The sequence below is a fragment of the Ambystoma mexicanum genome, chromosome 10 (assembly GCF_040938575.1).
Source record: "Ambystoma mexicanum isolate Mex_15411 chromosome 10, UKY_AmexF1_1, whole genome shotgun sequence".
In the NCBI taxonomy this organism is placed as follows: domain Eukaryota; kingdom Metazoa; phylum Chordata; class Amphibia; order Caudata; family Ambystomatidae; genus Ambystoma; species Ambystoma mexicanum.
The window spans coordinates 1,628,360,705-1,628,386,729 of NC_090932.1; the positions used below are offsets into that span (position 1 = coordinate 1,628,360,705).

Genomic DNA, 26,025 nt, shown 5'->3' on the forward strand with positions numbered 1-26,025 from the left:
GTAGCAGTATTTCCATTGGCCGTTTCTCAACCAATGGAAATCATAATCACGTAATGTATGTGTGTGGGTGGAGTGACGGGCACACAGCGCCACCTTCACACATCTGCGTTGCCGAGCCCAGGGCAGAGCCTGCGTGAGCCAGCAGCTCAGCCCAGGTTCACAGTGCTACGTGCGGTGCACACCGAGGCCTAGTTCTCCTTGCCTCCAGCATTGGGAAGTACTGCCTGCTTTATTTTCTGATGTACGTTTGCAGTGCTTTTGAGCCTCGGGATACTGCTGGCCAGATGCACCGACACACAAGTATCTGGCCAGCAGTATCTCAGAGGCTCAAAAGCAGCGTGGGCTGCCTTAATGTTTGAACATTGTGCCTCAGGAGGGAGGGTACAATTTGCATCACCTTTTGAAAAAACTTCCCCTTTGGGTACTGTTCAAATTGCGTCACAAAAGGAATGAATTCCCACGATTTTACCGCCTGTGGGAATTAATTCTTTGCCAAATGGCTAGGCAACACAATCACGCCATCCACACCCAGAAAAGCAGCACATCGGGTAAAATGCCTGGGGCTCTATCCAGTTTTTGTTTTTTGCAACCGAAAAAGTGCTATCCCGGAAGAGGCAAAACAGCCCTTGGGAGGTGTCCGTGCCCCTGTCGGAGGAAGGCCAGCTGCGGGAGTGAATGTTCACAGCGCATAACACTGTAGCCCACCAGTTCCAATGCACTGTGGGCTTTACAGCAGACACGATGAGGTCAATTCCCTCCCCAGTTCCTACAACATGGCCCTCAGCTCAGCTGGAGTGATCCGAGTACCGGTGCACCGGTCACCCCTGGGCGCTGGGAGAGGAGGGCACCCGGCCATGTCTAGTTCTTCATACTTTAAGATTGTGCTCAGATTGCGTTTAGGTTCACCTTTGGGTGATCACTTTTCCCCTTTATCTGTTGAATTGGATTATGCTTCTTTCATTAGCACAGAAGTAATTCATGTGTATTATAGAGATAAGCTGCCATATGTATTAGGCACACTGCACAGGCAGCATCAATCATTAACACAGAAATAATTAATGTATTACAAAGATAAGCTGCCATATGTATTGGGCACACTGCACATGCTCAGGCAGCATCAATCATGCTTTGTAAAGGATAATGGTGGCCTAAATTGGGAACAGCCAGGATAAACATGTTGCTACAGAGGCATATTTTGGGCCGTCTTACACTGTGGACACAGATAATTAAAATGTGTTGTGTTGTAAAATGTTCTTGTCGAATCTTGGTGACATGGAATTGTCATGTTCCCCTTTAGAACGGATATAAACTTATGGCTTTTTGGTCAGTTTTTCTGCTGTAAAATGCACCATTTCAACCAGATATTTGAAAAAGAATTCTTGGAGGGGGAACCCCCCCAAACTCTCCGTAGATCCTTATAGCTCCCACTATTTCAGGAAAATATGAACACATACACACTGAAAGAAATCACAAACAACTGACCTCGGATCATTTGATGGAGGGCCTCCCTTAGATACTCACTGCCCCCGACACCAAAAGCTATCTTTGGGACTGCATGGCGCATCACTGCCTGTGATGCTATTGTGTCAAAGGTCACACAATATTGCTTTTTAATATACTGCTTTGGGTGAGGTTGTTGACTTTTGGCTCGCCGGCCCACTGGGTGACAAAAAGTTAATGCTTCGGCCCCACATTTAAAAAGGTTGGACAAGCCTGATCTAGCCCATCCCAATTCCAGTATATAAGTTCTCTCAGAGGCAAAAGAGGGACCTTAGGGGTCTAGGAGCCAGCAGTAGGCAGGGTGAGATTGTGATCAGTTGCAGGCAAAGTCAGAGTTCCTGAGGAGGACGAAGCAAACAAGTAAGTAATTTACTTTGAAAGTTAGTTATGGTTCAGGGACTTCAGAGAAGGCACTGTAGGAGGATTCCAGCAGTTGGGCGGGGTGAACTGGGCGAGGGACCTCCCAATCACAGTGGCATCCAAAGGATGCACAGGAATCACAAGAGACTGAAGGCAAGTAAATACAGTACCTCAGCACAGAATAAGTAGAAGACTTTAGGATTTTCATCGCAGCTGGATGCAGCTCTGTGGATTTGGCGCCTTTTCAATAGCACAGAAAACAGAATATCGCTGGTTGGATTCCCATAGTTTGCAATGTCCAGCACTCTGATGAGGGGACTTTTCAGACTTTATTCACGGCTCTGGAGGTCCAGCAGGATGCCCACAAAGTTTCTGCAAGATACAGAATTTCGGAAGACTGTGTACCGCACAATGGCTTGAGGTCCCATGGTATTGCATCCACGCAGAGTCGCAGCTCAAAACTGAGGTCTTTCTAGGTCTAGTGGGTCCTACCAGGTGCTGGGTTGGGGTTGTCCATTTCGCAATCCCCAGTTCAATTGGAAGGAACAGCAGGCTCTGGTTACACAGCAGGCTCTCTGGTTGCTGGAAATCGCTAAAGCCTTCATTTCTTGATCTTCCTCTTTGGTTTCAGCTCCAGTGGTGCACTTGTCAGCAGCTTCCAGGTTTAGCATTTTTATCCTCAGGAACTACAGCACAACCTCTGCATTCTCTCTGCATTTTACAGAAAGGGGCGGTCTGGCTGTTCAATCAGGACAGCCAGATCTCTACAGGGAGTTGATCCCTTTCGGGCATGATGGAAGACAAAGGGCTGCAGAGTTTTGGACTCCTCTCCTCCTCCCTTGCTTCCTGCCTTTCCAGACACTCTGGCGCATGGGCGGGGAATCCACAGGATTCCTGCCAAAGAAAAAACAGCCACTGAGGTCGTTCCGACCTACAATTTCAGGGGAAGACCTCAGAAACAGCAAGCACACAAGAAATGGTGAAACAAAGAGCCCACCACGTTCAAAAAATGGTGGTCCTCTGTGCATTACCGAGGCGGATTTAACAGTCTGAGTAATAAAGACTACAATTCATAAAGGTAAGACCAATGCCATCAGCCATTCATGTAAAACTCGCAATTTAAACAAACTGTTACCAGGTAAGTAAGAAAGGGGATACATTGTATCCCAGCACTCTACATAAGGTCGGGTGTTCCGGCTCACTAGATAAAATGTAGAGGGGGATGAAAATACCTCACTATTGGGAACTGTAGTTTACCCAAGTACATGACTAGGTGTGAGGAAAAAGATTCCCCTTCACCTAGGGACAAGGTAAAATAGTTACCTAGTCAAAGCAAAAAGTTCAGGGTTGACACAGGTCAGGAAGATTTATCATTGATATGAAAATCTTACCCAACATGGGACACCTGTCCAGCATTTCGCGTTGCCACCCTGACCAATAGAACCGCTAACATTGCCCGTAGAGGTAGAAATAGTAAGTGCGCGGGGCATACTAACATAACTGATTTACTAGCGCTTGGTAATGATGCCGCAGACAGAGGCATAGAAGCAGCATATTTGCCCTTATCAGAACCTCAGAAAATGGAAATGGTGTCCCAACAGGTACAATTGCCAGTCCCCTATGCTGCAGTCCCTTTGCTCTCACGAGGAGAAAGGGCTGTGGGCATGGTCTCGTCCACAGATTTGTTGTAGAGACAGGAGCCAAAGGGAAAGGTAGTAATGCCCGTAGAGCGTTTTCTTGTGGCTCTAGAGCAACTACATTACTCGTCGCATCTGTCTCGACAACAAATAGTAAGAGAACTTGGAGGAGTGGTTGATACCAAACATTCATGAACAGGTAAAGAAGGTCCATAGGGAATTTCATAGTTTGTAAAGAATTCAAATCTGGTAACACCATGAAAGCAGTGAGAGGAATAGCAGCCCCGGCCTTCATGTCCCTTCAGAGAACTTCATATCGATTTTGTCGACGATAGGATACAGAAGTGTAATAAATGTAAGTAAGTATTTGATTGTATCAGACTCACGACAGGCACCCTACCCACCCTGGTACAAGGGGTGCGAGTGCGCACCCGAGGAGAAGGCTCTACAGGACCATTGAGACCAGCGGCGGGGGTGAGTTTACACCCCCTGCCTGCAATTTCCCTGTGATCAAGGAGGAACAGGGAGAGGCCCGGCCCCCATCACCTACACTGAAGCGCGAGTACCAGGGGTGGGGTGATGGGGGGCGAGTTCAGGGGCAACTGCCATTGTGCTGCTCTGCCCGAGACCCGAGGTCACCAAACGGGGAAGGAAGCTCCCATATTCAGGCCTGCTGAAGTTGGATACAGCTCCTGCTGGATCACACCACCCATCCCACGGTTGGCAGGGAGAAGAGGGCGATCCGCGCCAGGAGAACTCCGCGAGGGAAGAATCGGGGGCAAGTCCCCTCCCCAGGGCCCAGCCAGAGTTTCCAGGCTGAAGGCACGGAACGGACTGCCTTGTACAGATCGGATTAGCCCAGGAGTAGGCTATAGCTGCAGTACCAGCAGCGCTATAACAGTGAGCTCACAGCCCATAGGGCCTCCAAAGCAAAGGCAAGATACTGACAGGGTGCACCCAGTGGGGCAGTAGGCCCCCACCTATAGATATCCAAAAGTCGGTTCCAGAACCAGCGGGGCTCACGCTTGAGGCGTATTGGGGCCCAGGCGCCCATCAAGGGGTTAACTCGCCACGCTGCCAGTGAGGTGCGGCATTCCTGGATGAGAAGCACAAGTGGGAACACCCTGCGGTAGGGATAAAGGCACGGATGCGGCCCTGAGTTGATCGAAGCTCTACAGCAGAGGGGGAAAGGCCACTAAGGTTCCTGCTCAGGTACACGGAGGCGCTGTGAGGTGGGAGACGTATGCCAGCTGCTGGGGGCATGTGAGGCACTGAGAAGTGCAGAAAGTGGGACACAGTGTGCTGTGGATGCTGCTGAGGAGCAGATGCCCCAACTGCCATGACAGGGCTCTTTAGATATGCTTGCATCCCCCCCCTCCCCCCGTTGTGTTAGGGGGAGAACTGATATCTGCTGGAGTAACGGGCATAGTCCCTGTGTGAGAGCATCGGCCAAGAAAGACATGACCTGACGAGTGATTCCCGGAGCATGCAGCAGCAAAGCACTGGTAAAACCAGAAGGCTTTGCAAGGAAAAGCAACTTGTAAAACCAGACTGTTTTGTAAGAGTACACAGAGCTGATTAAAGCAATTGAATTTAGATAAGCCTGTCTTGCACTGTCCTCGCCGCCCCTGACTCGACAGAGTTCCCAACGTTAAGTAAGAATGGGGTTCAAGTACCTCAGCCCTCTGGGAGACAAACTGATCCTCCAGGCTCGTCTAGAAATGGCACGCCAAGTAGCGCACAAGTCATGGGTAGAGATAATTCCAAAACAAGCCCGACAGATACCACTAGACCGCCAGCACACTGCGATCAAGCAGATAGAGCACATATGGCGAAGGTAGGAAAATACACCAATCCAACCAAGGTAAAAACTCAAGACAAGACCAATGAAAATGTGCCTGCTCAACACACGCCCTCTCAATAAGCATGCACAAGATGTACACAACTTTATTACAGAGGAAGACATTGATATTGCCTGCATCACAGAAACATGGTTGCAGGATCCTGTAGGACCAACACGCGCCACAGCAGTTCCAGAGGGCTATGTGATGCATCAAAGAAAGGAAGACTGGAATCGGGTGGGGGGTGTGGGGGGGGGGGGTCGCAATAATCACCAGAGACACTACTCAAATGTTTCCAGCAACCACCTCAAGTGATGGCTGCGAAATACTCCCTCTCAAATACACTCCAACAGACGACCACTGCTTGATTATCATCCTCTTATATAGACCACTATCCCCGATTTCGGAGTTTAATGAAGATTTAACAGCAATTAAACTCCTTGAAGGGCCTTAACACCGCAACACTGGTCTTGGGGGACTTTAACAGATGGTACAGGAACCCCAAGGATGCCATCCACTTACAGACAATCCTTAACAACATCGTCTTTAGAGTTAGAAACATGGAGCCTAGCATGGAAAATGGTAACCAACTCGACTGGGTAAATGCCAACCATTTGATTTCAAAGTGATTTTCAAACCAAAGCATGCATTTGGTCAGACCACTCCACCGTCCTCTTCTCGTTGACACTAAATAGCCTACGAGAAATAACAGAATGTACCGATCAAAATTAAAAATCGGAATTACAAAAACATCAAGCCAGCACATCTGGAACAATGTATACTCAATACTTTAAAAGACTAATGACGAGGATTCCTGCGACAAATTGATCGCAAACCTTTCACATCATGCCAGCCTAATGGTGGATCAAATAGCCCCTTTAAAAACAAAAACAGTTAGACCAAATGGCAACCACCAGAAATGGTTTAACAGCCTAACCACCTTAAAAAAAAGAAAAGAGGAGAAGGGAGGACAGATGGAGGAAAAATCCCTCCCAAGAAAACAAGGACAGTTGGAAAGAGTGAAAAAACATACAAGAAAAGCATATGCGACACCAAAAGAAATGTCTACAAAGAGCAAATAAAGCCGGTAACTCCAGCAAATTGTTCGAAATACTAAAATCAATAGAAAAACCTAAGGCATTAGCTCCACTCCTTACTCCATCTAAGGTGAACTGTGACAATGTACAATCAGCCTTCACTGTCAAAGTCAAAGCCAGGACCATGCTTTGGGAGCCACAAAAACAGCCATCAGATCAAATAGATCACTCAGTAGGAGCATCGATCACATGCCAACAGGAACCATTCCATTTTAAAAATGTCACCACAGAATACTGAGAACCCTAAATTCAATGAGACCTAACATATGTGCACAAAATGCCATTTCCCCAAAACTTATCTTGGAAAACGCCAACATCTTCTCTCCACTCCTATCTAAAATGGTGAACGCATCCTTCTGTGATGGACATGTCCCAGAAAGCATTAAATCAGTCACTGTCACGCCTTTAGCAAAGAAAACAGACTCAGATCAAAGAGACCCCGGCAATCTGAGACAGATAAATTGCAATTTCTTGCTAAAAGTACTTGACAGGATAGCAACTACTATCCAAAGTCAAGCGTACGTGGAATCCAATAATGTGCTAGATGGTCAACAATACGGATTTTGCACAGCTCACAGTACTGACACCGCAATGTTGGACCTGCGGTGACACATGCTAAGCATCATCGAAAAGGGGAACACTGGTCACCTTGTGCTGCTAGACCTTAGCGCAGCCTTCGATCTCTTAGACCATAATCAACTCAAATCGGCTTTCGTGAAGGTCGCTAATTGCTCTCCTAAAGCAATTAGCCGGTTAGACTCCTTCCCGTCAAACAAAATCCACAGTTCATTGGCATAACAACTTTTCATTCATGGAGACAATTGACTGCAGCGTGCCTCAAGTCTCTCGTAACCAGGACTAATGTCTGGCCCCCAGGACCCCCTTGTTAATTTGCATATTTAAGTAACTTTGGGTCTCACCCTAAGTTACTAGGGCAAGGTTGTCCAACGTACGGCCCGCGGGCCACAATGCGGCCCTCCGAGCCATTTCATGTGGCCCGCGAGGCCATAGCCTGGTTTATTTATTTGCTTGATGTTTGTCGGGTCTGTGGACCCGACAAACATTGAGCAAATAAATTAACCGGGCTGTGGCGAGCACTGTTACTGCCTCAGGTGCCCCCAAGTAAGGGCATGACCAGGTTTATTTATTTATTTGCTCGATTTTTGTCGGGTTCGTGTACCCGATTAATTAATTTATTTCTGCAATGCTGGGCCCGACCAGCATTGCGGAAATAAATAAATTAATCGGGTCCACGGACCTGACAAACATTGAGCAAATAAATAAACCGGGCCGTAGCAGAGCACTGTTACTGCCTGTGGTGCCCCTTTGGAGGGGGCACCAGAGGAAGTAACAGGCCATGGCCTGGTTTATTTATTTATTTTTTCAATGTTGTGTTGGGTCTGTGGACCCGAATTCTGGGCCGTGGCAGAGCACTGTTACTGTCTCTGGTGCCCCCTGGGAGGGGGCACCAGAGGTAGTAAGTAACAGGCCATGGCCTGGTTTATTTATTTATTTTTTCAATGTTGTCAGGTCCGTGGACCCGAAGTCTGGCCCGTGGCAGAGGACTGTTACTTCCTCTGTTGCCCCAGGGGCACCAGAGGCAGTCACAGGCCATAGCCTGGTTTATTAATTTGTATGGGTGTGGATGTCCTGTGAGTGCGCTGCTTTCCCTATGTTGCCAACCTCTGAACCCTGAAAAGTAGATGTATGCATGCTTGACATGCGGCCAACTTTGCACCAGACCTGCAGTTGAACTTAACTGGTCTGCTGTTAAATCTCAGTTACCAGTTTAATGGTATCCACTACCGAATAATTGCTCATTTTACTATAGCCAATATGATAGCTCAGTGGGTTGAGCGCTCACTGCTGCAATGTGTGTGCTTTCAGCATTACATTTAACTTCTCTATGCTGTGGAATGCTTTGTGCTCCTTCAGCACACCCACCACACTCCTACTTTGCCCTATGACTAAGATGGGAGTAGTCTTCAATTGGGTTCACCTTTGGGTGATACATTTTCCACATTTTATCTTTTGAATGGGATTATGCTTCTTTCATTACCACAGAAGTAATGAATGTATATTACAGATATAAGCTGGCATCTGTATTGGGCACACTGCACATGCTCAGGCAGCATCAATCATGCTTTGTACAGGACAATGCTGGCCTAAATTGGGAACAACCAGCATAGACATGTTGATACAGAGGCATATTTTGGGCACAACCAGCATGCCAATGTGTTACATCAGTGCTCTCTTACACTGTGGACACATTGATCATTAAAATGTGTTGTGCTCTACAATGTTCTGTCTGCTGTTGGTGACATGGAATGTACATGTTCCCCTTTAGAACTGATTGTAAACTTATGGCTTTTTGGCCACTTTTCCTGCTGTAAAATGCACTATTTCAGCCCTATATTTGAAAAAATAAATCTTGGCGGGGTCCCCCCCAAACCATCCCTAGATCGTTGTAGCTCCCTCGCTACGCTCGGTCGCCCCCACTATTTCAGAAAATATCAACACATACACACTGGAAGAAATCACAAGAAACTAACCTTTGATCACTGCCCCGGACACCAAAAGCTATCTTTGGGACTGCATGGCCATCACTGCCTGTGATGCTATTGTGTCAAAGGTCACACACCATCGATTTTGAATATACTGCTATTGGTGAGGGCGTTGACTTTTGGCTCGCCGGCCCACCGGGAGCCAAAATGTTACTGCTTCGGCCCCACATTCAAAAAGGTTGGACAAGCCTGTACTGGGGAATCCAGACGTGGACCCCTTGCTCACTATTCTTAGAGGGGCACAGCTCCTCCCTACTGATAAGGTCCAACCAGACCGAAACATGTGTCTGGGGATGCTGTTGGTAGTCTTGTTCAGAGGAGAATTGCCTAGCATTTCGGTGCTGGACTGCCCCAGGGCGGGACAAAGACTGATAGGTTTGGGTTATTTCTTCTCTGTGAAAGATAGTGAGCTAAAGACTCTGGGTAAGTCTCTCGTAACCAGGACTAATGTCTGGCAGAGGGACTCCCAGGACCCCCCCTTGTTAATTTGCGTGCCTCAAGGAGCCAGCCTGTCTCCACTACTCTTTAATCTGTACATAAGATTCTTATGTCTGGTCCTTGACAGATTGGGTGCCTTTTTCCACCAACTACGCAGACACTCAACTGGTGGTGGAATTGAGCGGGGACTACGAACAGGATAGGGCAGGGATGGAAGAAGTCTACAAATCCTTTGAGAACTGGATGAATAACAACTGGCAATGTTTAAATGCAAATAAGACAGAGTTAATGGTCTTTGGTCCAAGTCATGCCAGAGCCAAACTTAACGGCTCATATCAATCCTTCTGCATCATCATAAAAATCAAGGTGGTAGGCAAGAGCAAAAGCATTAGGAATGTACATAGATTCGTCCATGAGTGCCGAAGCCCATGTTCGCCAATTAAATAAGAACTGCGCATACCACCTACGTCTCCCCAAGTCAATCCGCCCCTACCTGAGTGAAGACAATTGTTCAACAATAGCCAGAGCCACCATCCTATCAGCTGGATTACGGCAATGCCCTAATGCTGGGAGCAAATAAGGATCATATCACTTCTGGAGATCAAGCACAGGTTGTGCTTAGTGTATTACCTACAAGCCAACGGGATAGTGAAAAAGACGTAATGGTTTGCTTAAAATGTAGTTGTCTAAACTATGTAGTGAATTGTGAAAAAGTTGGTATTGGCTTCCGTTGGCCCTGTTTGACTTAACAAATAAGTCAGGAAAGGTCACCACGTCAGGCCTCATGAGGTGCGGATGGGCCATAGATTGTATACACCACTCATCCCTACGCACAGTTTCAGACGCAGATAAGTCAGCAGAGATTCTTGAAGAGTTTGGGGAATATCTCAAAGCCTTAACTAAGAGCGTTAGAATTGTGTCTTCACAGGTTACAGCATCACATCAGCAAGCAACAGAAAAAGACAGCAAGGGACAAGAAGATCAGCAGCAACCATTGTCACTCCTCAGGGAATCATCTATGTGCATTCCTTTGTTCGCTGCTGGAATGAACAGCGTTTCCATGGGCCAGAGTAATTTTGCTACACCTACTACAGTCAAAGTGGAGGGCAAAAAGAATTGGATCCACGTCTATGACGTGCGAAGACACACCGGAGTGCCTCCAGTAAAACCTGGGGAAGAGCACTCCTAAAAAGATAAATGTGCCCTAGGGAATCTCAGTTAACTGCGTATGAGATTGTTAGATTTATTTCTCTCGATTGCTGTGGTACATGTTTTTAATAGTAGAAATGTAAATGGATCTGTTTCACTAAGCACTGGGGATAAGGCAGAAACAATATTAGAAGTATAAGACCTTCAAATAAATGATAATGAAAATTTAGAGATAGTAAATGAAGCACACGGCTTTGCAGCAGATAATACATGGTATCATATGAAGAGGGTGGGGAGGAAGAGAGCGACAGTCGTGTTATATCTGCTCTCTTATCCCCCATGCTTCTGGTCTCCCTAGAGCATTTATTCCCAACGAGGTAGAGGTAGCGGAGGCACGGTGTCTAGTGTACCTAGCCTATGTGCAGGGTCCGAGGCATTTTTGGGGGCCATCTGTAGCAGCCTCTATCCTTCCAGTCGAAGAATGTTAAATATCAGATGGGGAAAAACAGAAGGATGTTCGTTGCATGCAAAGAATACAGTTCAATCTTGAAGGATTTATCAAGAGAAATAAATGGGAGCAAGGGGTGAAGAGTTGTAGAGCAGGAGGATTGGTCAGACTCTGAAGGGGTGGCACAAATAAACCTAATATGTGGAAGTGTATGGAAAAGGTATGTGAACTTTTTTGACATGGCTCAAAGAGCCAGAGAAACCTGCTAAGATTCAGTTACTTGCACATTTTTTTCTGTGTTTTAAGGGCAATGGCACGGTGTGCATGAATCAAAACTGCAGCCTCACATTTTGCATCACTGATCTGGCTGGAGGTACAGCAACACTTTCTGGTACTGCGGACCTATTTCCTACAAGCAGTTACATCCGGCATGCCGAGGGGTTTGCAGTCACACCAAATGCCCATCCCAGTGGTTTCGCAGAGCCACCTGACACTTGCAAATTAAAAATCTGAGTCTACTTTTGTGCCCCTTCTGTCCCCTGTGCATCCCTTGTGCCATCAGATATGGACAATCCAAGAACTTCAGACAGAAAAGCAAGTGTGAGGCTACCCCTCCCTCTATTGTGCTGACCCAGTAGCCTCATCAGGAAAGTACAGTTCTCAGAAGCAGATGCTGTGCTATACCTCTGATTTACGTTGGTCTTAAAGCAAATGTATTCAAAAACATGTATTGTGCTATACATACCTTGATGCTGGAAATGCATTGGAGGGACAGTGCCTCCCTGTTCTGTTTTTCATGTGTGTTCTGAATTGTTTTCTGCCCAGGAGTCCATGTGGGACTCCTGGCAGTGCAGCTCTTCCTCTTTTTGGTTTGGTGTACAGACCCTTGGGATACCCTTATGGCACCCATGGGTGTTGGCACAACCCTGTACCCCTAGTGTATGTTTTTGGGCACCTGTGTGTGGCCCAGAGAGTTATGTGCAGGTGGCCGCTCCATGCTGAATTTGAAGGTGCTCCGAGTATCCTCCATTTTAGGATACCCAGGCCCTGCCAATGGAATCGGTTGATTCCTGATAGGAGACAAGATGGCCCCTGTTGCCTCTTGCCTGTTACCTTGTTTTCCCCAAAGTCCTGGGAAACCCTGACTCTGTCCTTTCCCACTGAATGGCTGTCGGGTGGAAGTTCCATATATGGTATTGTGGGGGAAGTCCAGACCAGACTGGCTAGAGCCTTCCCAAGGACTGTATGTTGTGGGTACACCCTTGGGGTGGGACCTGGGTGAATGAATTGTGTGACCAATATGCACTTCATGTTATGGGTGTTTGGTTTCTGGAATGTAATACAATAAATGAGACGGCCCTGCCCAAAACTGGTATGAATGCAGTGTTGAGTGCTGAATGGCTGGGTACTTGTCCCAATACACATTCCTTGTTGTGAGTGTTTGGAGGGAAGTGAATGGCCTGAATTCACTGAGCCCGATTGGCTGCCTGCCTGCCTGCCTGCATGAATAAATGATTTGTTGCCTCAGTGTGAACAAGCGGAGTGAATAAGAGACCAAACACTATATCTGGGGACCTCTCACTGATTGAAATCGTTCAGAAGGTGAAGTTGATACTTGATGCGTATCCTTGAAGCCCAGCTAGAAGACTACTTGCTGCTGCATTTGCTTCAACCCGTTCCGAAAGCTGTTGAGATTGTCGAGGACTGATCCGAGAAAGGACCTGGCTAGGAGACCTCTTCCCGAGCTACAAGGGAACATTGTGCACACTGCTGACCTTTGCCGAAGCACCCTGGAAGTCAGCCTTCAAAAGACGTCGACCAGAGACGGGGACCACTGAGGAATCCGAAGTAAAGCACCCAGACATTCCATCCACCGTCGACGACCAGGGTTTGGAGGACTGCCGTAACCGCTGGAGGCCCGTCGAAGGCGTGTTGCCGAGAAGCGGGGACAGCTTAACGATGTGCCGCTGACGACCGGGGCCACAGCGCTCTATTGCCTAAGACATTTTAATCCAAGGACTCTCTCGCCAGCACCGCTGACCGCTTTGTCCCACCGGAGAAAGTCAAAGCGGCTGATGCGCCAAGGAGAATCCGCCGGTAGGTTTCCTTGCCACCCGAAGACCACAAAGACGCCGACGACTCAACGCCCTTGCTGAGCCAAAGTTCTTCAGTGACACTCTGCAGCACGAACTATCATCGTCGAGGTGCACCACACGCCTCGTCTTCGCAGGACGTCGACAACCAATCATCGGTGAGCACCATCAGGAGCGTAGCTGCTGTCTCAACGCCATCAAACCTTTTCATAGACTACTCTCCAAGCCAAGGTTCATCTTCAAGGACTATCGAGGATCTGTGGCTACTGTCTTAAAGGGAGACGCTCAAGAAGGATCTGTCGACGACCCATTGAAAAAAATCTGCTATTCCAGGTAAATTGGGGCAGTGGAACATTTATAGAAGGAGATAATACTGATAAACAATATGGACTGGGCTTGTATTATATTTTTATTTACAGGTTGCCCCAGTTGGGATGGGGGGGTGGGGTTGCCCACACAGAACTGCGTCTAGGGGTCCAGTATTCTGCCTATTGTTTTAACCAACCGGCTTTCCTTCTTTGTCTACTGTTTCCATTTATTAACTGATTTGTATGACATTTGAACTGAGTACAGTTGATGCATTTTAATGGAATCTAAGTGGTAATTATGGTACCACATAGAAACTGTATATTTACCATTTAGATTAACTTGAGCACAACGTCTGTTATTGTGATTGGGTACATAATTGAAACCTTATTTAAAGAACTGTTTTAGCACTAAGTGTGTTGACATTCCTTTGTGGGTGCTTTGGGACTACACTGTACTTAAGAACCAGCCTGCATCACCTCCTGAGAGATTAAGCCTTGATTGCTCATCCATTGCTACCCTATAGTGAATCTTGGTTGGGGTGCTCTGTGCCTTTACTCTGCCATATAGAGGGCACAGTCCAGATAACCCCCTCCAGCCTTTACACATACAAGTCCACAGACATTAGTGTCTGATCAGCACAGCACAAGTGGTGTACAGATTAATTACATAACATTTGTGACAAATGACAATATCTATATAACATTTGTGACAACTAACATTAGTTTCTAAAATTCCTACAATGAAATGCCTACATTGTTTGCCTAATCATTATAGTGCATAGATGCAAAAGAAAGGAAAATGTATAGCAAAAATCAGGTTAGAATGATAAAGTGCTTTATCAGGACGACACATTTTGTATTTGTTTATACCCTTATGGATATGCATACACAAACAACCTGACCATGTCTTCCTTGGTCGATCTATCTTGATGTAAACACTCATTGCATGATAATTCTATCTACCAATATTCACATAGGGTGTTGTAGCCTGTATATCCCTGCGAGAAAGTTGTTTTTTTAATTAGCATCTTTGAAGGAGGTATTATATAATAAATGGTTGACACTGGGGTGTTTCAGCCCTATATTGAGGATCCGCCCCTTCTTGGCTGTCTTAGACAACTAGAGATTGGGCCTTCATCAGGACGTATATTTTGAGTTGAATGCTCTAAAAGTCGTGGGGCTAACCCTTCTGTGGTCTGGTTTTGGTTCACATGTGGGGATACTTGTGCATTTCTTTTCTTGGACAGTTATTCTTCATTCCATAATGAATCAATTCGCCTATTAATGAGCTAAGGAGTCTTCGATCTCACCTTCTCTTCAGAGTAGGCTGGTGATACTTACTGAAATCTTCTGCCAGTATGACTACAGAAAGCATTGCGGAAACGAAAACCGCAATCGCATAAGAAATTCTGTAGAGGGGCAGGTAGGGAGGGAGCAATGTGGAATACGTCGTTGGAACACCCCATCGAAAGAACCTTACCAGGTAAGAAAGTAACTTTTTCTTCGAAGGGATTGGTTCCTCTGACGTATTCCACATCTATGACAGACTCCCAAAGCAGTAGCAACGTAAGGAGGTGGGAAAAGAATTTAGAATTTTAGAATGCCCAATTAAATTGCAGAAAAGAGGACCGCCTTGCCAAAGGCCAAATCTTGCCCATGGATAGAATCCAGGGAGTAGTGTTTTACAAAAGTATGGACTGAAATAAAGGCCCATGTGGCTACTTCACAAATGTTACGAATGGGAACACCCCTCTGCAGGGCAGTAGAGGCAGCCACACCCCTAGCAGAATTGGCCCATAAGCCTACCGGAGGGTCCTTAACCGCCAAGCGGTAACATTCAGAAATTGTCAAGATAATCCATCTAGACAAAGTCAGTTTAGTAACGGCTTGTCGCAAACGCCTTCCAGCGTATCCTACAAAGAGCTGGTCATCCACTCTGACCCGGGACATGCGTGAGATGTAGAAACTTAAAGCTCTTCTAGGATCCAACCTACGGAGCCTCTCCTCTTCCTTACCAGGATGCGGAGGAGGCTAGAAAGCCGGAAGACTGACTTTATGGCTTAAATGAAATTCCAACACAACTTTCGGAAGAAAAGAAAGACAAACCCTAAGGACAACCCTGTCCTTATGGAACACTGAAGGGTGGCTTAATGGAAAGTGCCTGCAACTCACTCACTCTGCGAGCGGAAGTGACCGCAACTAAAAATACAGTTTTCAAGGTCAACCGTCTCAAAGGACAAGAATGTAAAGGCTCAAACAGAGCTCCCATTAGGAATTTTAGAACCATGTTCAAATCCCAACCGGGCACCTGGAAAGGTGACGGTGGGAACACATTAGTGAGCCCTTTCAGAAACTGAGAAATCAAAGGAATTTTAAAATAAGAACACTCCTCAGACGAGCGCTTAAATATGGACAGCGCCGCCAGGTAACCTTTAATGGTACCCACTTGCAGGCCCTTGTGGGCTAACGAAAGCAAAAAAGACAGAACCACAGGAATGGCACATGAAAAATGATCAACATTCTTAACCCTGCACCAGTCGCAGAACTTCCTCCAACGGCAACGGTACAGAGACTTTGTTGCAGGCCTTCTGGCCGAAAGGAACACCTCCATCACGTCTTCAGCGAGGTCCCAATCCTTATAGCTCAACCTTTCAGAAGCCAAGCATGATGGTTGAGGGACTTGACCTCTGGATGGAGAACCTGACCCCCCCCCCCACCCCGCCCCGTGAGATCAGATCGTCTCGGTAGGGAAGACGGCGTGGAGGGTAGATGGACATGTCGAGAAGGTCCGGGTACCACGTTCTCCTGGCCCATGCCCGGAGCAATGAGGATCATTCGGGTACCGAACCTCTGCAGCACTTGCGGAATGACGGGGACTGGAGGAAACTCGTACAGCAATGGGAAGGACCACTCCACTCCGAATGCATCCACTAAGGCTCCCCTTGGAGGAAATTCCTGCAAGCAGAATCTTTCGCACTTCCGGTTGACACTGGTGGCAAAGAGAACCACTTGTGGTGTCCCCCAAAGGGCAAAGATCTCCAGGAGAATCTCCTGAGCCAGCTCCCACTCGGGAGAGACCGTGCTCTGCCTGCTCAGAGCATCCGCCGCCGCGTTTTCGTCTCCGGCCAGATGAACTGCCGAGATTGAAATTTCATGCTGGGGGGCCCAGAACCAGAGCTACATCGCCTCTCTGCACAGAGGGAGAGACCCTGCCCCCCCTTTTTGTTGAGGTAGTACATGGCCATTGTATTGTCCATCAGAATCTGGACATTCTTCCCCCACACAGACGGCCGAAAAGCCTTCAGGGCTAGCGTGACGGCCCTCGGCTCCAACAGATTGATATTGAGTCTGGACTCCGACAGAGACCAACGAACGTTGACTCAACTCTTTGGTATGAGCTCCCCATGCTGTGAGGGATGTGTCCGTCACAATCGTCACCTCCGGCCAGGGTAGCCAAAATGGAGCCCCCTTCATCAGATTGCCTTCGACGGCCCACCACAGAAGATCCTGGGTGACTGAGGGCGCCACCTGAACGGGATCAGACATCCTGCCAGAGGACTGTGACCACTGCATCTTGAGAGCCCACTGCAGAGATCTCATCCGCAGCCTGGCCCCTGGCACCAGGAGAATGCAGGATGCCATGAGGCCGAGCAACCTCAAGAACCCGAACGCCAGCAGACTCTGGGCATGTTGAAACTTTTTCACCATCTGCAGAATGTGATGTGCCCTCGCCTGGGGAAGAAAACACAGCCCCAGGGATGTGTCGAGCACTGCTCCGATGTACTGGAGCCGCTGGGTAGGTGTAAGTGGGACTTCAAGTTGAGGGAGAAGCCCAGCCTGTGAAGGGAGTGGCAGGTTACTGACAGATGATCCGGGACTTGCTCTGGAGAGCACGTCCTAATCAACCAATCGTCCAGGTAGGGGTAGACTTGAATCCTCCCTTTCCTGAGATACGCTGCCACCACCACCATGAGCTTGGTGAAGACCCTCGGGCGGAGGTCAATCCAAACGGCAGGACCTGAAACTGAAAGTGCGAGTTGCCAACCACGAACCTCAGGTACTACTTGTGCTTGGGATGAATCGGCACATGAAAGTAAGCGTCCTTGAGGTCGAGAGACACCAACCAGTCCTGAAGTTGAAGGGCCTGGAGGACTTGAGAAAGAGTAACCATCTTGAACTTCTCCTTCCTGAGGAGCTTGTTGAAACCACGCAAGTCCATGATGGTCTCAATCCCCCGTCTTTGTTCGGGATCAAAAAATATGGCTAATACCATCCCTTGTTCCTCTCTGCTACAGACACCAGTTCTATAGCGCCTTTCTCCAGCAGGGATTTGATTTCCTGTGCAACGAGGGGATCCAGGCACTTCAAAGAGAGATTCCCTTGTGGATTGTCGTGAGGCCTCTGCCGGAAAGGAAGACAGTAGCCGTGGGCTATGATCTCCAGAACCCACACATCTGAAGGAATGGCACGCCATTCTACAAGATGCTGCGCCAGCCTTCCCCCAACCGGCGAACCATGGGACATGGCCTCATGACTGAGCTGAAGCGGCTGCAGCAGTGCCCGAGGGAAAAGAGGCAACTGCCCGAGCAGTTTTGGCACCTTGAGTACCTTGTTTTCCACCTCCTACGGTGGCCCCTTTGACTGGCAGCTCCTCTCGCCTTACCAAAGGATGAGTAATAACGAAAGGAACCTCCCCTCAATTGCTGTCGCCTAGGATGAAAAGACAGAGGTTGGCGGACTGCAGCGCTCAACGACTTCGCTGCAGCCTTTGAGGTCTGCAACCTCTCAAGGCTCTCGTCAGCCTTGCTGCCAAAAAGATGTATACCATCAAAGGGCATGTTGAGAAGCCGGGCTTGTACGTCAGGAACAAACCCTGACTTCCGCAACCATGCAAATCTGCGAATCACGGTGCTCGCCACCATGGACCGGCTGACACAGTCTGCCATGTCCAGACCCGACTGAACGGATTCACACATGGAATCCTTGCCATCCTGAATGAGGGCAAGAAAACCATCCCGTTCCTCCCCTTCGGGAATATGTTCAGTCGCCAATGAGACAATTCCACAGAGTGTGAGTGAAATGTGCTAAGGCACACACGGAGATGGCTGCCTGTAAAGCCATACCCCCTGAAGAAAACACTTTTCACCCAGCCATCAAAACATTTGTCGTCCCTATCAGGAGGGATGATAGGGTACGACGCCTGCTTTGCTGGGGCCGTAGCCGCCTGCACCACCAAACTCTCCGGAGTGGGGTGCGTAGTCAAGTAGCAGGGGGTCGCTACTGGCTGGACGGTATTTCTTAGGCAACGACTTGCTCACTGCCGGGAGACTCCAGACCAGTCCAAGCCGCTGCCACCCTTCTCTGTAAAGCCATATGGAATGGCAACACCAGGTCAGTGGGTGGACCATGGTTAAGGATATCTGTCCGGTCATCCTGCAGAAAATCCACTGGTGGCACACACCACCCCAACTACTCTGTCTCCCTCGACATGAGGAGCCTGTACGAAGATTCAGCATGCGTACCAGGCTCAGGCCTGCCAAACTCGACCTCTGGGGAGGTATCAAGACCACTGGCGTCGTGCAAAGACTGACGCAGGTCTTCCAACTGGCTATGACCAGACAAGAGTTTGTCAGGAACCAAACCTTCATCAGACCCTTCATCCACCTCAGAAATATAATACAGAGGCTGGAATGGGGACACAGAAAAAGGCACAAACATTTTTTAAACTTGGCCATGGCCTTCTTTGGGGTTTCCACCGGTCTCCGGGGTACCTCAGATAAAGCCTCCTCAAAAAGCGTTGAGGGAATCGGCATCGATGTCGCGCTTTTCACCGATGGCTTCGACACAGGCCTCGAGGGCAGTGCCCCGAGCGTGTCCTTAGACGGCCTCAGCGACAATGGCGTCGATGACTTCCTCGGAGGCGGAGCCTCGAGAGAGTCCCTCGACGGACATGGCACCGATGGCGTCAACGTCTTCTTCGAAGACCTCACAGGCTCAGACAGTCTCGAGGGTGTCGAGGACCTGGAGCCGGCATGGCTAGAGCGATCCACCTTGTCCGATCAGGACCTCGAAGGCTCCCCATGATCGCGCCGACCACCCGAGTCCGAAGGCGTGCGAGCGGCGGCCCTAGCACATTCCCTGCCGGCTTCTTTCAAAGGCGCGGACGGAACAGAGCCCTCCGATTGGAAAATCGCCAACATCTCCATACGAAAAGCATCCCATTCCGCAGGAGAAGACTGCTTGTTGGGACAAGCAACCCGCCAACGGGCGGAGTCCTCAGACGAGGACAGGGAAGAGGACCGGTGACGGCACTTCCGCGAGTGCCTCGAAGAGGCAGAGGAATGGCCGGAACCATTCCAGGACCGAGACCCCCCTGGACTTACGCTGACGACCCGGAGAGTCGCCTCTCGAATCGCCGGTCGAAAGCCCAGCGGATTTCGACTTTCAGGGCTTGGAAACCTTACCAACAGAAAGCTTCTTCCGTTCCCGCAAGGCCTTCAATGTTAATGACTGACAATCGTCACAGTAATCCGTGGCGTGGTCCTCACCGAGACACCAGAGGCAGGCGTTGTGCGGGTCCGTAAGTGACATCTTGGAACCGCAGTCCCGACATGTCTTGAATCCCGACCGCAGGGTGGAAGACGACAAAGACATGATATCTTCTTTCAACGAACACGTTCGTAAGAACCGATAGAATAACTCAGAAGCACCGAGGCGTGCCAAGATCTCCGAAGCAAATACGTTCGCAGAAAAAACGGAACTGAGGCTACAGGCGTTGTGCGTCCTACTTATAACATCCGGTGACGTCGCCTCGACGTTTTTACAATAAATTTGCTTTATGGACAAATGTGCACTAGCTCCCTAAGTGGTGGGCATACTTTTGGTTACAGTGATCAAAGACCCACTCCTACAGATGTAACATTGCTTATTTCAAGGTCCAACATTTGGGAAATGTATAGGACAGGTGTGCCACACCAAGTATATTATATAGAATAGGTAACCAACATGAGGCTTCAATTGTTCCTGGCAGTCATACACAAAATGTGCATGATTCGTAAAGCTACACATTTATAAGAAAAAGATACAACAGTTCACTTTTCAGGTTCATTGTGCTCCGGTTTAAAGCATAAGCATAGGATAATCACACTTACCAACAGATTCGTCTTTGCACACCTCCACCTTAGCCTGCACTTGACACAAAGCCCCTTCTAACGTAGAGAGATCTGGGGGATCCATTGGCGTTTCTAGGTCTACAGCTGAAGTGGCAAGCTCAGCCGTGGAGTCTGGCTCCTCTGCCCTACAGTCTGGGTCGGAGGAATTTTCAGGAGGCTTTACAGGGGATTCTTGGCTTTGTGGTGTTAAGTCATTATTCAGCTCTTTCTGTTCATGGTCTTTCATTTTCTTGTAATGCAGGCACGGAATACTGCTGACAGGAGGGTCATGTTTCTGCAAAGAGCACAAAACATATAATGCACTAACGCACTCCAATAATATTCTTCAGAAATGTAATCACATCCATATTGCAAATTTCTCCAAGCTATCCTGATCGCCCATGGCCGTTCAGGGCCTAGAGAGCAAGTTGAAGGGTGTTGGTGAGCCAGGCTGTATTTAAACCATGCACAGGGGAAAGCAAAGCAATGACATTGTGAACGGCTTGAAAACCTGTGCACCACTGAGCCAAAGATATACCCATCATTAAAATATTTCACTCAAAAGTTGGCCCTTACATCCCTACCTATCCCGTTTGTCGTATATCCACATCCGCCTTTCAGTATAATGAACACAGCCTGCATAAGGAGCACAGGAATATTTTCTCACTATAGAGGAGTATGACCAATACAAATGCAGTAATCGTTTTCCTGTGGCTTGTATCGGCTTAGAATCACATGAATGTCGTGGTTTATTTTTGCATTTGTAGAGCGCCAAACCAAAAGGCAACTGGGTGCTGGTTACAGTAGAGCAGGGCGATTTTTCATACAGATATTGCATATGAGTGAGGCACAGGGTATACATGCATTTCGTCGAATGATTTTACATCGTGGGACTTTTCATCGCCAAAAACTGTTTTTAAAAACTTTATGCGGGGGTGTTTGGTGCAGTTTGGGGTATGATTAAGTAAGGGGGGGGGGTTTAAAAAAAAAAAGGCGTTTTTGGCGATGAAAGGGTGGCGATGAAAAGTCCCACGATGCAAAATCATTCGGCAAAATAACGTAGAACCAGGCACAGGTTACGATACAGGAGTTGGCATTCATAAATGATTAAATGCTGAAAACAGCTTCTTTGGTCGTAGCCAAGTGTTGGCTCAAACTTTACATAGTATTTGGAATTTAAAAAAAAGGGCGTTTAATGTGGCGTTCCTGTCACACTATCTCTACCCTACATGTACAGCGACCCACAATCCTTTGCTTCAAAGTCCTTACAATGATTGATTTTCTGCCCAGACTTATTTTTGAGCTTTGTTCTATGCTGTGGCTCCTTTGCAGGGAGGTTGGTCCCAAGCAGATACAAGCTAAAGAAAGACGATTATTGGGCAAATAATATATGTCTTCTAGGGCTTGTGAATCTGCTTGAATTCACATGCTGTGCATTGATTAGCAAGCAGTACCAGAAGGCTGTGGGCGAACAGCAGAAACAATAGTGTATGGGAGGATAGGTCCAAGAGACCCCCCTCCCCTGCAGCCCCCCCTTGTGGAGTCTCTGGCTCGTCGGGGGCCGCCCTGCCACCAGGGCCCAGGTGGCGGGTGGACCACTGGCTGACACATTGACCAAACGTGCTGTATGTAGGCCCTGGAAACCCTTTTTTTACACCAGAACGACATGAGCCCTTGTGCGCTGCAGCACGACCCCCACCTTTAGAGAGTCCTCGCTTGTCCCTGCGGCCTTAGCTCCCTGGCAGATCCGCTGAGAGCCCGTTCCCACGAACAGACGGACATGAGCTAGTGCTATAAGCAAACACTAACATTCAACTTCCGCAGTGTATCACTGTCCACAGTATGACCCGGCCAGCAGGGCCAGGGTGGAAAAGAACTGTAAAATGGTCCCCCGACAAAAGTAGAGACCCTAAATACCAATATGCAAACTGCCTGTGATAAAACTCTTTCCTCCATGACCTTTTGATAAAATATGTAAACTCCATGAAGATGGCAGAATGTGTGTTCATGTGGCATCCTGGTTGAAATACCCATATCCCCTTAGCTATGCGCAAATAGTAGAAGTGTCCCGGGTTTTATGTTATATGTTTCTCCAAGAAGAATGTACTCCAAGGCCCTATGCCATAACTGAACTAATGCTGCTAGAGTGCAACGGAAAACAAGTGCAACAGCATTGGGAGCTCATGTAAATTGTGTAAGAAAACGCATAGAATGTATCTGAATGTTCAAGCTCACCATGTGTCACTGCCATCAGTCTTATTGGCCAGTTGTTCCTGCGCGCTCCACCAACCTTGATACTACCTCGCTTATCGTGTATGCATAGAGTGTAACAAAATGTCGTGGTTGTTAAATACTTATAGTTATCAATAGCAACATTGGTATAGATAACGCATTTGAAATGGCCATGTAAAGGCACTAACAACGTAGAAATGTAAGCTTTTAAAAAAACTCAATGAGTATTGTACATTATATGAATGTTTATGCCTTTTCTATATAATCTGCAACACACGAGGAGAATACCATTGTGGGCATATCCAAGGCCATTTCCCCTCCCTCCCCATTGAAGCCTGCCAGACGAAAGGCAAGAGGCCCGGGCTGCTCTGCCTCACCTCCCCCAATTCGGCTGGAGCCGCTTCAAGCATGCACGTTCCCCCGCAGCTCACATGGCCACGGCCAGCCACCTGAATTATTTACAACCCAGCAGTAAACCCCGGCCATAAACTCAGGCCGGAGGTGCCCTGTTTTAGGCTCCACGACCCACCAGCTCACCCCAGGTTAATGGCCCCTGTAAAATTAGGACACCCAATATTATAGCAACACTGTAGGAACACATTCATGACGACTTCTAACGATACATGAAAACTTGGACAGCTCACCCCTTGCCCTGAGACCCAACCTCGTGACCTATGATACCCGGCCAACAGGATGATGGTAACCATGTATTGATGGATCACCAAAGAACCCCACTCTAGGTGCATTCCCCCTGTGTTGCATTAACCTGTAGAATAACCTATTGTAGGATTTACAGGGAAAGATAATATTGCACATTGAATGAATGGGGTGTGCGTGGCCCTTAGGGCAGAAAGCCAAGGAAGACGTTCATCAATGACACTGGCCACGCCTGGCACCGCCCGGATGAGCCCAGCTGACCTGCCCGCCCCACGTTGGCACCCAGTGACGTCCACCAACCACGGCGTAACACATCACAGCTGCACCTATAGTTAGTTGCCACCACCCAATCCCCACGAACATGTGCCCCCTATAGTGTGTAGGCTCTTATGACGCATTTTGTAAATATATACGCCTGTCTTTGCTAGTGTCAGACAGAGCGCTCTCGGAGTTTGCAGAGTCCTTTGCATGCCCTATTTTTGACTTATATAAACTCCCATTAAGCTCACCCGCACTTTGTCTTAGCCTTATTCCCATCTTGGGAGAGTCCATTACTTCCTCTCATTGTGGGGAGGGTCGTGCTATCTGGGGACGCCCGCCTTCAATAGTGAAGGTTTAAGAACTGTTTGTCCACCCTATGAATATTGATGTTGTCAACACAATAGTGTTGTGTAAATGTATGAACTGAACTCCAAGTTGCAGCCTTGCATATTTCTTCTGGTTAGGAAAGTTCTCTTGGAGCAACTTTCACTCCATATTCTATGGACCCATAAATTGTTTGCTTTTGTTTTTGCATTTTGTCCTGACTTTTTGCAGTGAACCTAGCTTTTTGCTCAAATGTTATTGTTGGGGGAGTTTTCCTGAAGTCCGCCTGGAGGTAAGACTCCATAAAACTATCCCTTGGTATACATGTCCCCAACTCGTAGCATAATCTGTACTTCCTAAAGGATTGGTAGAATGGCAGAGCAGCCAGGCTTATTTTAGGAGGATCTGAGCTGTAGGTTGGTACAGAGAATCCAGTAAATACATTAGTCCAAAGTAACACACACTGAAAGTTATAGTAAAATATATTTATTTTATATACAGAAGGCAAGGTAAGTAATACTAGATTAGAGTAACCAACGTATAATAGAAACCAATTGCAACACTTTCTCAGGTGACTGCTTAAATAGTACTGGCTCACGCCCACAACTGTTAGAGAAAATTATAGTAATGACAGTGCCGTAGCAGTTTCACCAACAATTGGTACAACAACATATAGTTATAAAGTCACTCAGAAATGTCTGTGGGAAGGAAAAAGGGCTATTCAAAATAGCAGCAATTTATACTTCAGAAAGCCTTTCTAAGAATTCTAGAACTTTAGCAGTCCATTCCCTCACTAGTTCCAGAGTTCTCCAATGTCAGTTGAAGAAGGATGCAAATGTCAGGTAAGCAGTAGAAAAGGCAAACATTTCTCAGGATACTTTGTTACTTTCAAGAGAAATGCTGTAGTGGAATAAAAAGTTAGTAGGGACCTTGGAAAGGAATCCCTGACCACACAAGTTATTAAGTGTGGGCAAGGGATATGGGTAAACACCCAGATAACTAGTATCGCACTACAGCCACTGGAGCGACTATTCAGCTTGAGGCAAGTACTACCTTTAACCCCACAGTACCTTCGGTAGAAAATGCAGCGGCCTGCTCTCCTGTGCAGCAGCGACGGACCCGGTCTCCTGATTCCTCGGTCTGGTGATGAAAGGCGGGACTCTGGAAGGGATGTTGCGGCAAGTCGTGAGAACGTACCCTCAGCAAAGGCTGTCTATCTCCAACAGCAGTCTGCAGTTTAGGCACCTTTATATCAGCTCCAACAGTGAACATGTTTTGGCCAGTCGATTATTTACATTCTGTAGTCATGCACTCTGGAGAGGGGACTTTGAGGAGTGGGATTGGGTCTCTGGAGGTCCAACTGCAGCTCACCAACGTCCTTGGAAGACGATGCACTGCAATTGGGTCAGAGGTCCCCTGGTATTCGTGGTTTGCAGCCCTGGAAGGTCACTGCACGTCAGGGGATGGCCCGATATGTAGTTCGTTTTTGAGCTTCTTAGCCCCACCAGCCGAAGGAAAGGAGTCCTCTTTGCACTTCTTCTGAAAACAGTGTCAGGACAGCAGAGGTCACTTCACCGTTAGTTGAAGGGTCTGCAGCATCTCTGGTCGTCTTCCGGTTCAGAGCTTCTGTTCCAGCGGTCGACTTGCCTTCTGCCTTAGGAACCTCACCTTTTATTAGAATTTCTCATTCACTCCTCTGCAAACTCTCCCGGCAGTTTACAAAAAGGGGAGGGTGGCTGTCCAATCAGAACAGCCAGCCCCTCAGTGGGAAATGGTTCCTTTTAGGCACATTCACAGACAAACAACAGGGTAGAGTCAAACTCCTCCACTGCTTCCTATGCTCACAGACACACTGGAGCCTAGGCAGGGACACAAAGGGTCCCACCATATGCAAGACTCGCTCAGATCTCCCCCTCCCAGAATGGTAGAAGTGCCAACAAAGGACAACCACACAAGAAATGGTGA

General features: G+C 47.9%; 1 protein-coding gene across 2 annotated transcripts in view; it reads right to left on the bottom strand.

The window, feature by feature from the left end:
• The window catches only part of DGCR8 (DGCR8 microprocessor complex subunit), a 690,818-nt gene that overhangs the window by 530,969 nt on the left and 133,824 nt on the right, over window positions 1–26,025 (bottom strand). For both annotated transcript variants that reach the window (XM_069620020.1, XM_069620021.1), the window contains exon 5: window positions 20,587–20,881. In XM_069620020.1, coding sequence (XP_069476121.1) covers window positions 20,587–20,881 — 295 coding nt within the window. The remainder of the gene's footprint in view (window positions 1–20,586; window positions 20,882–26,025) is intronic.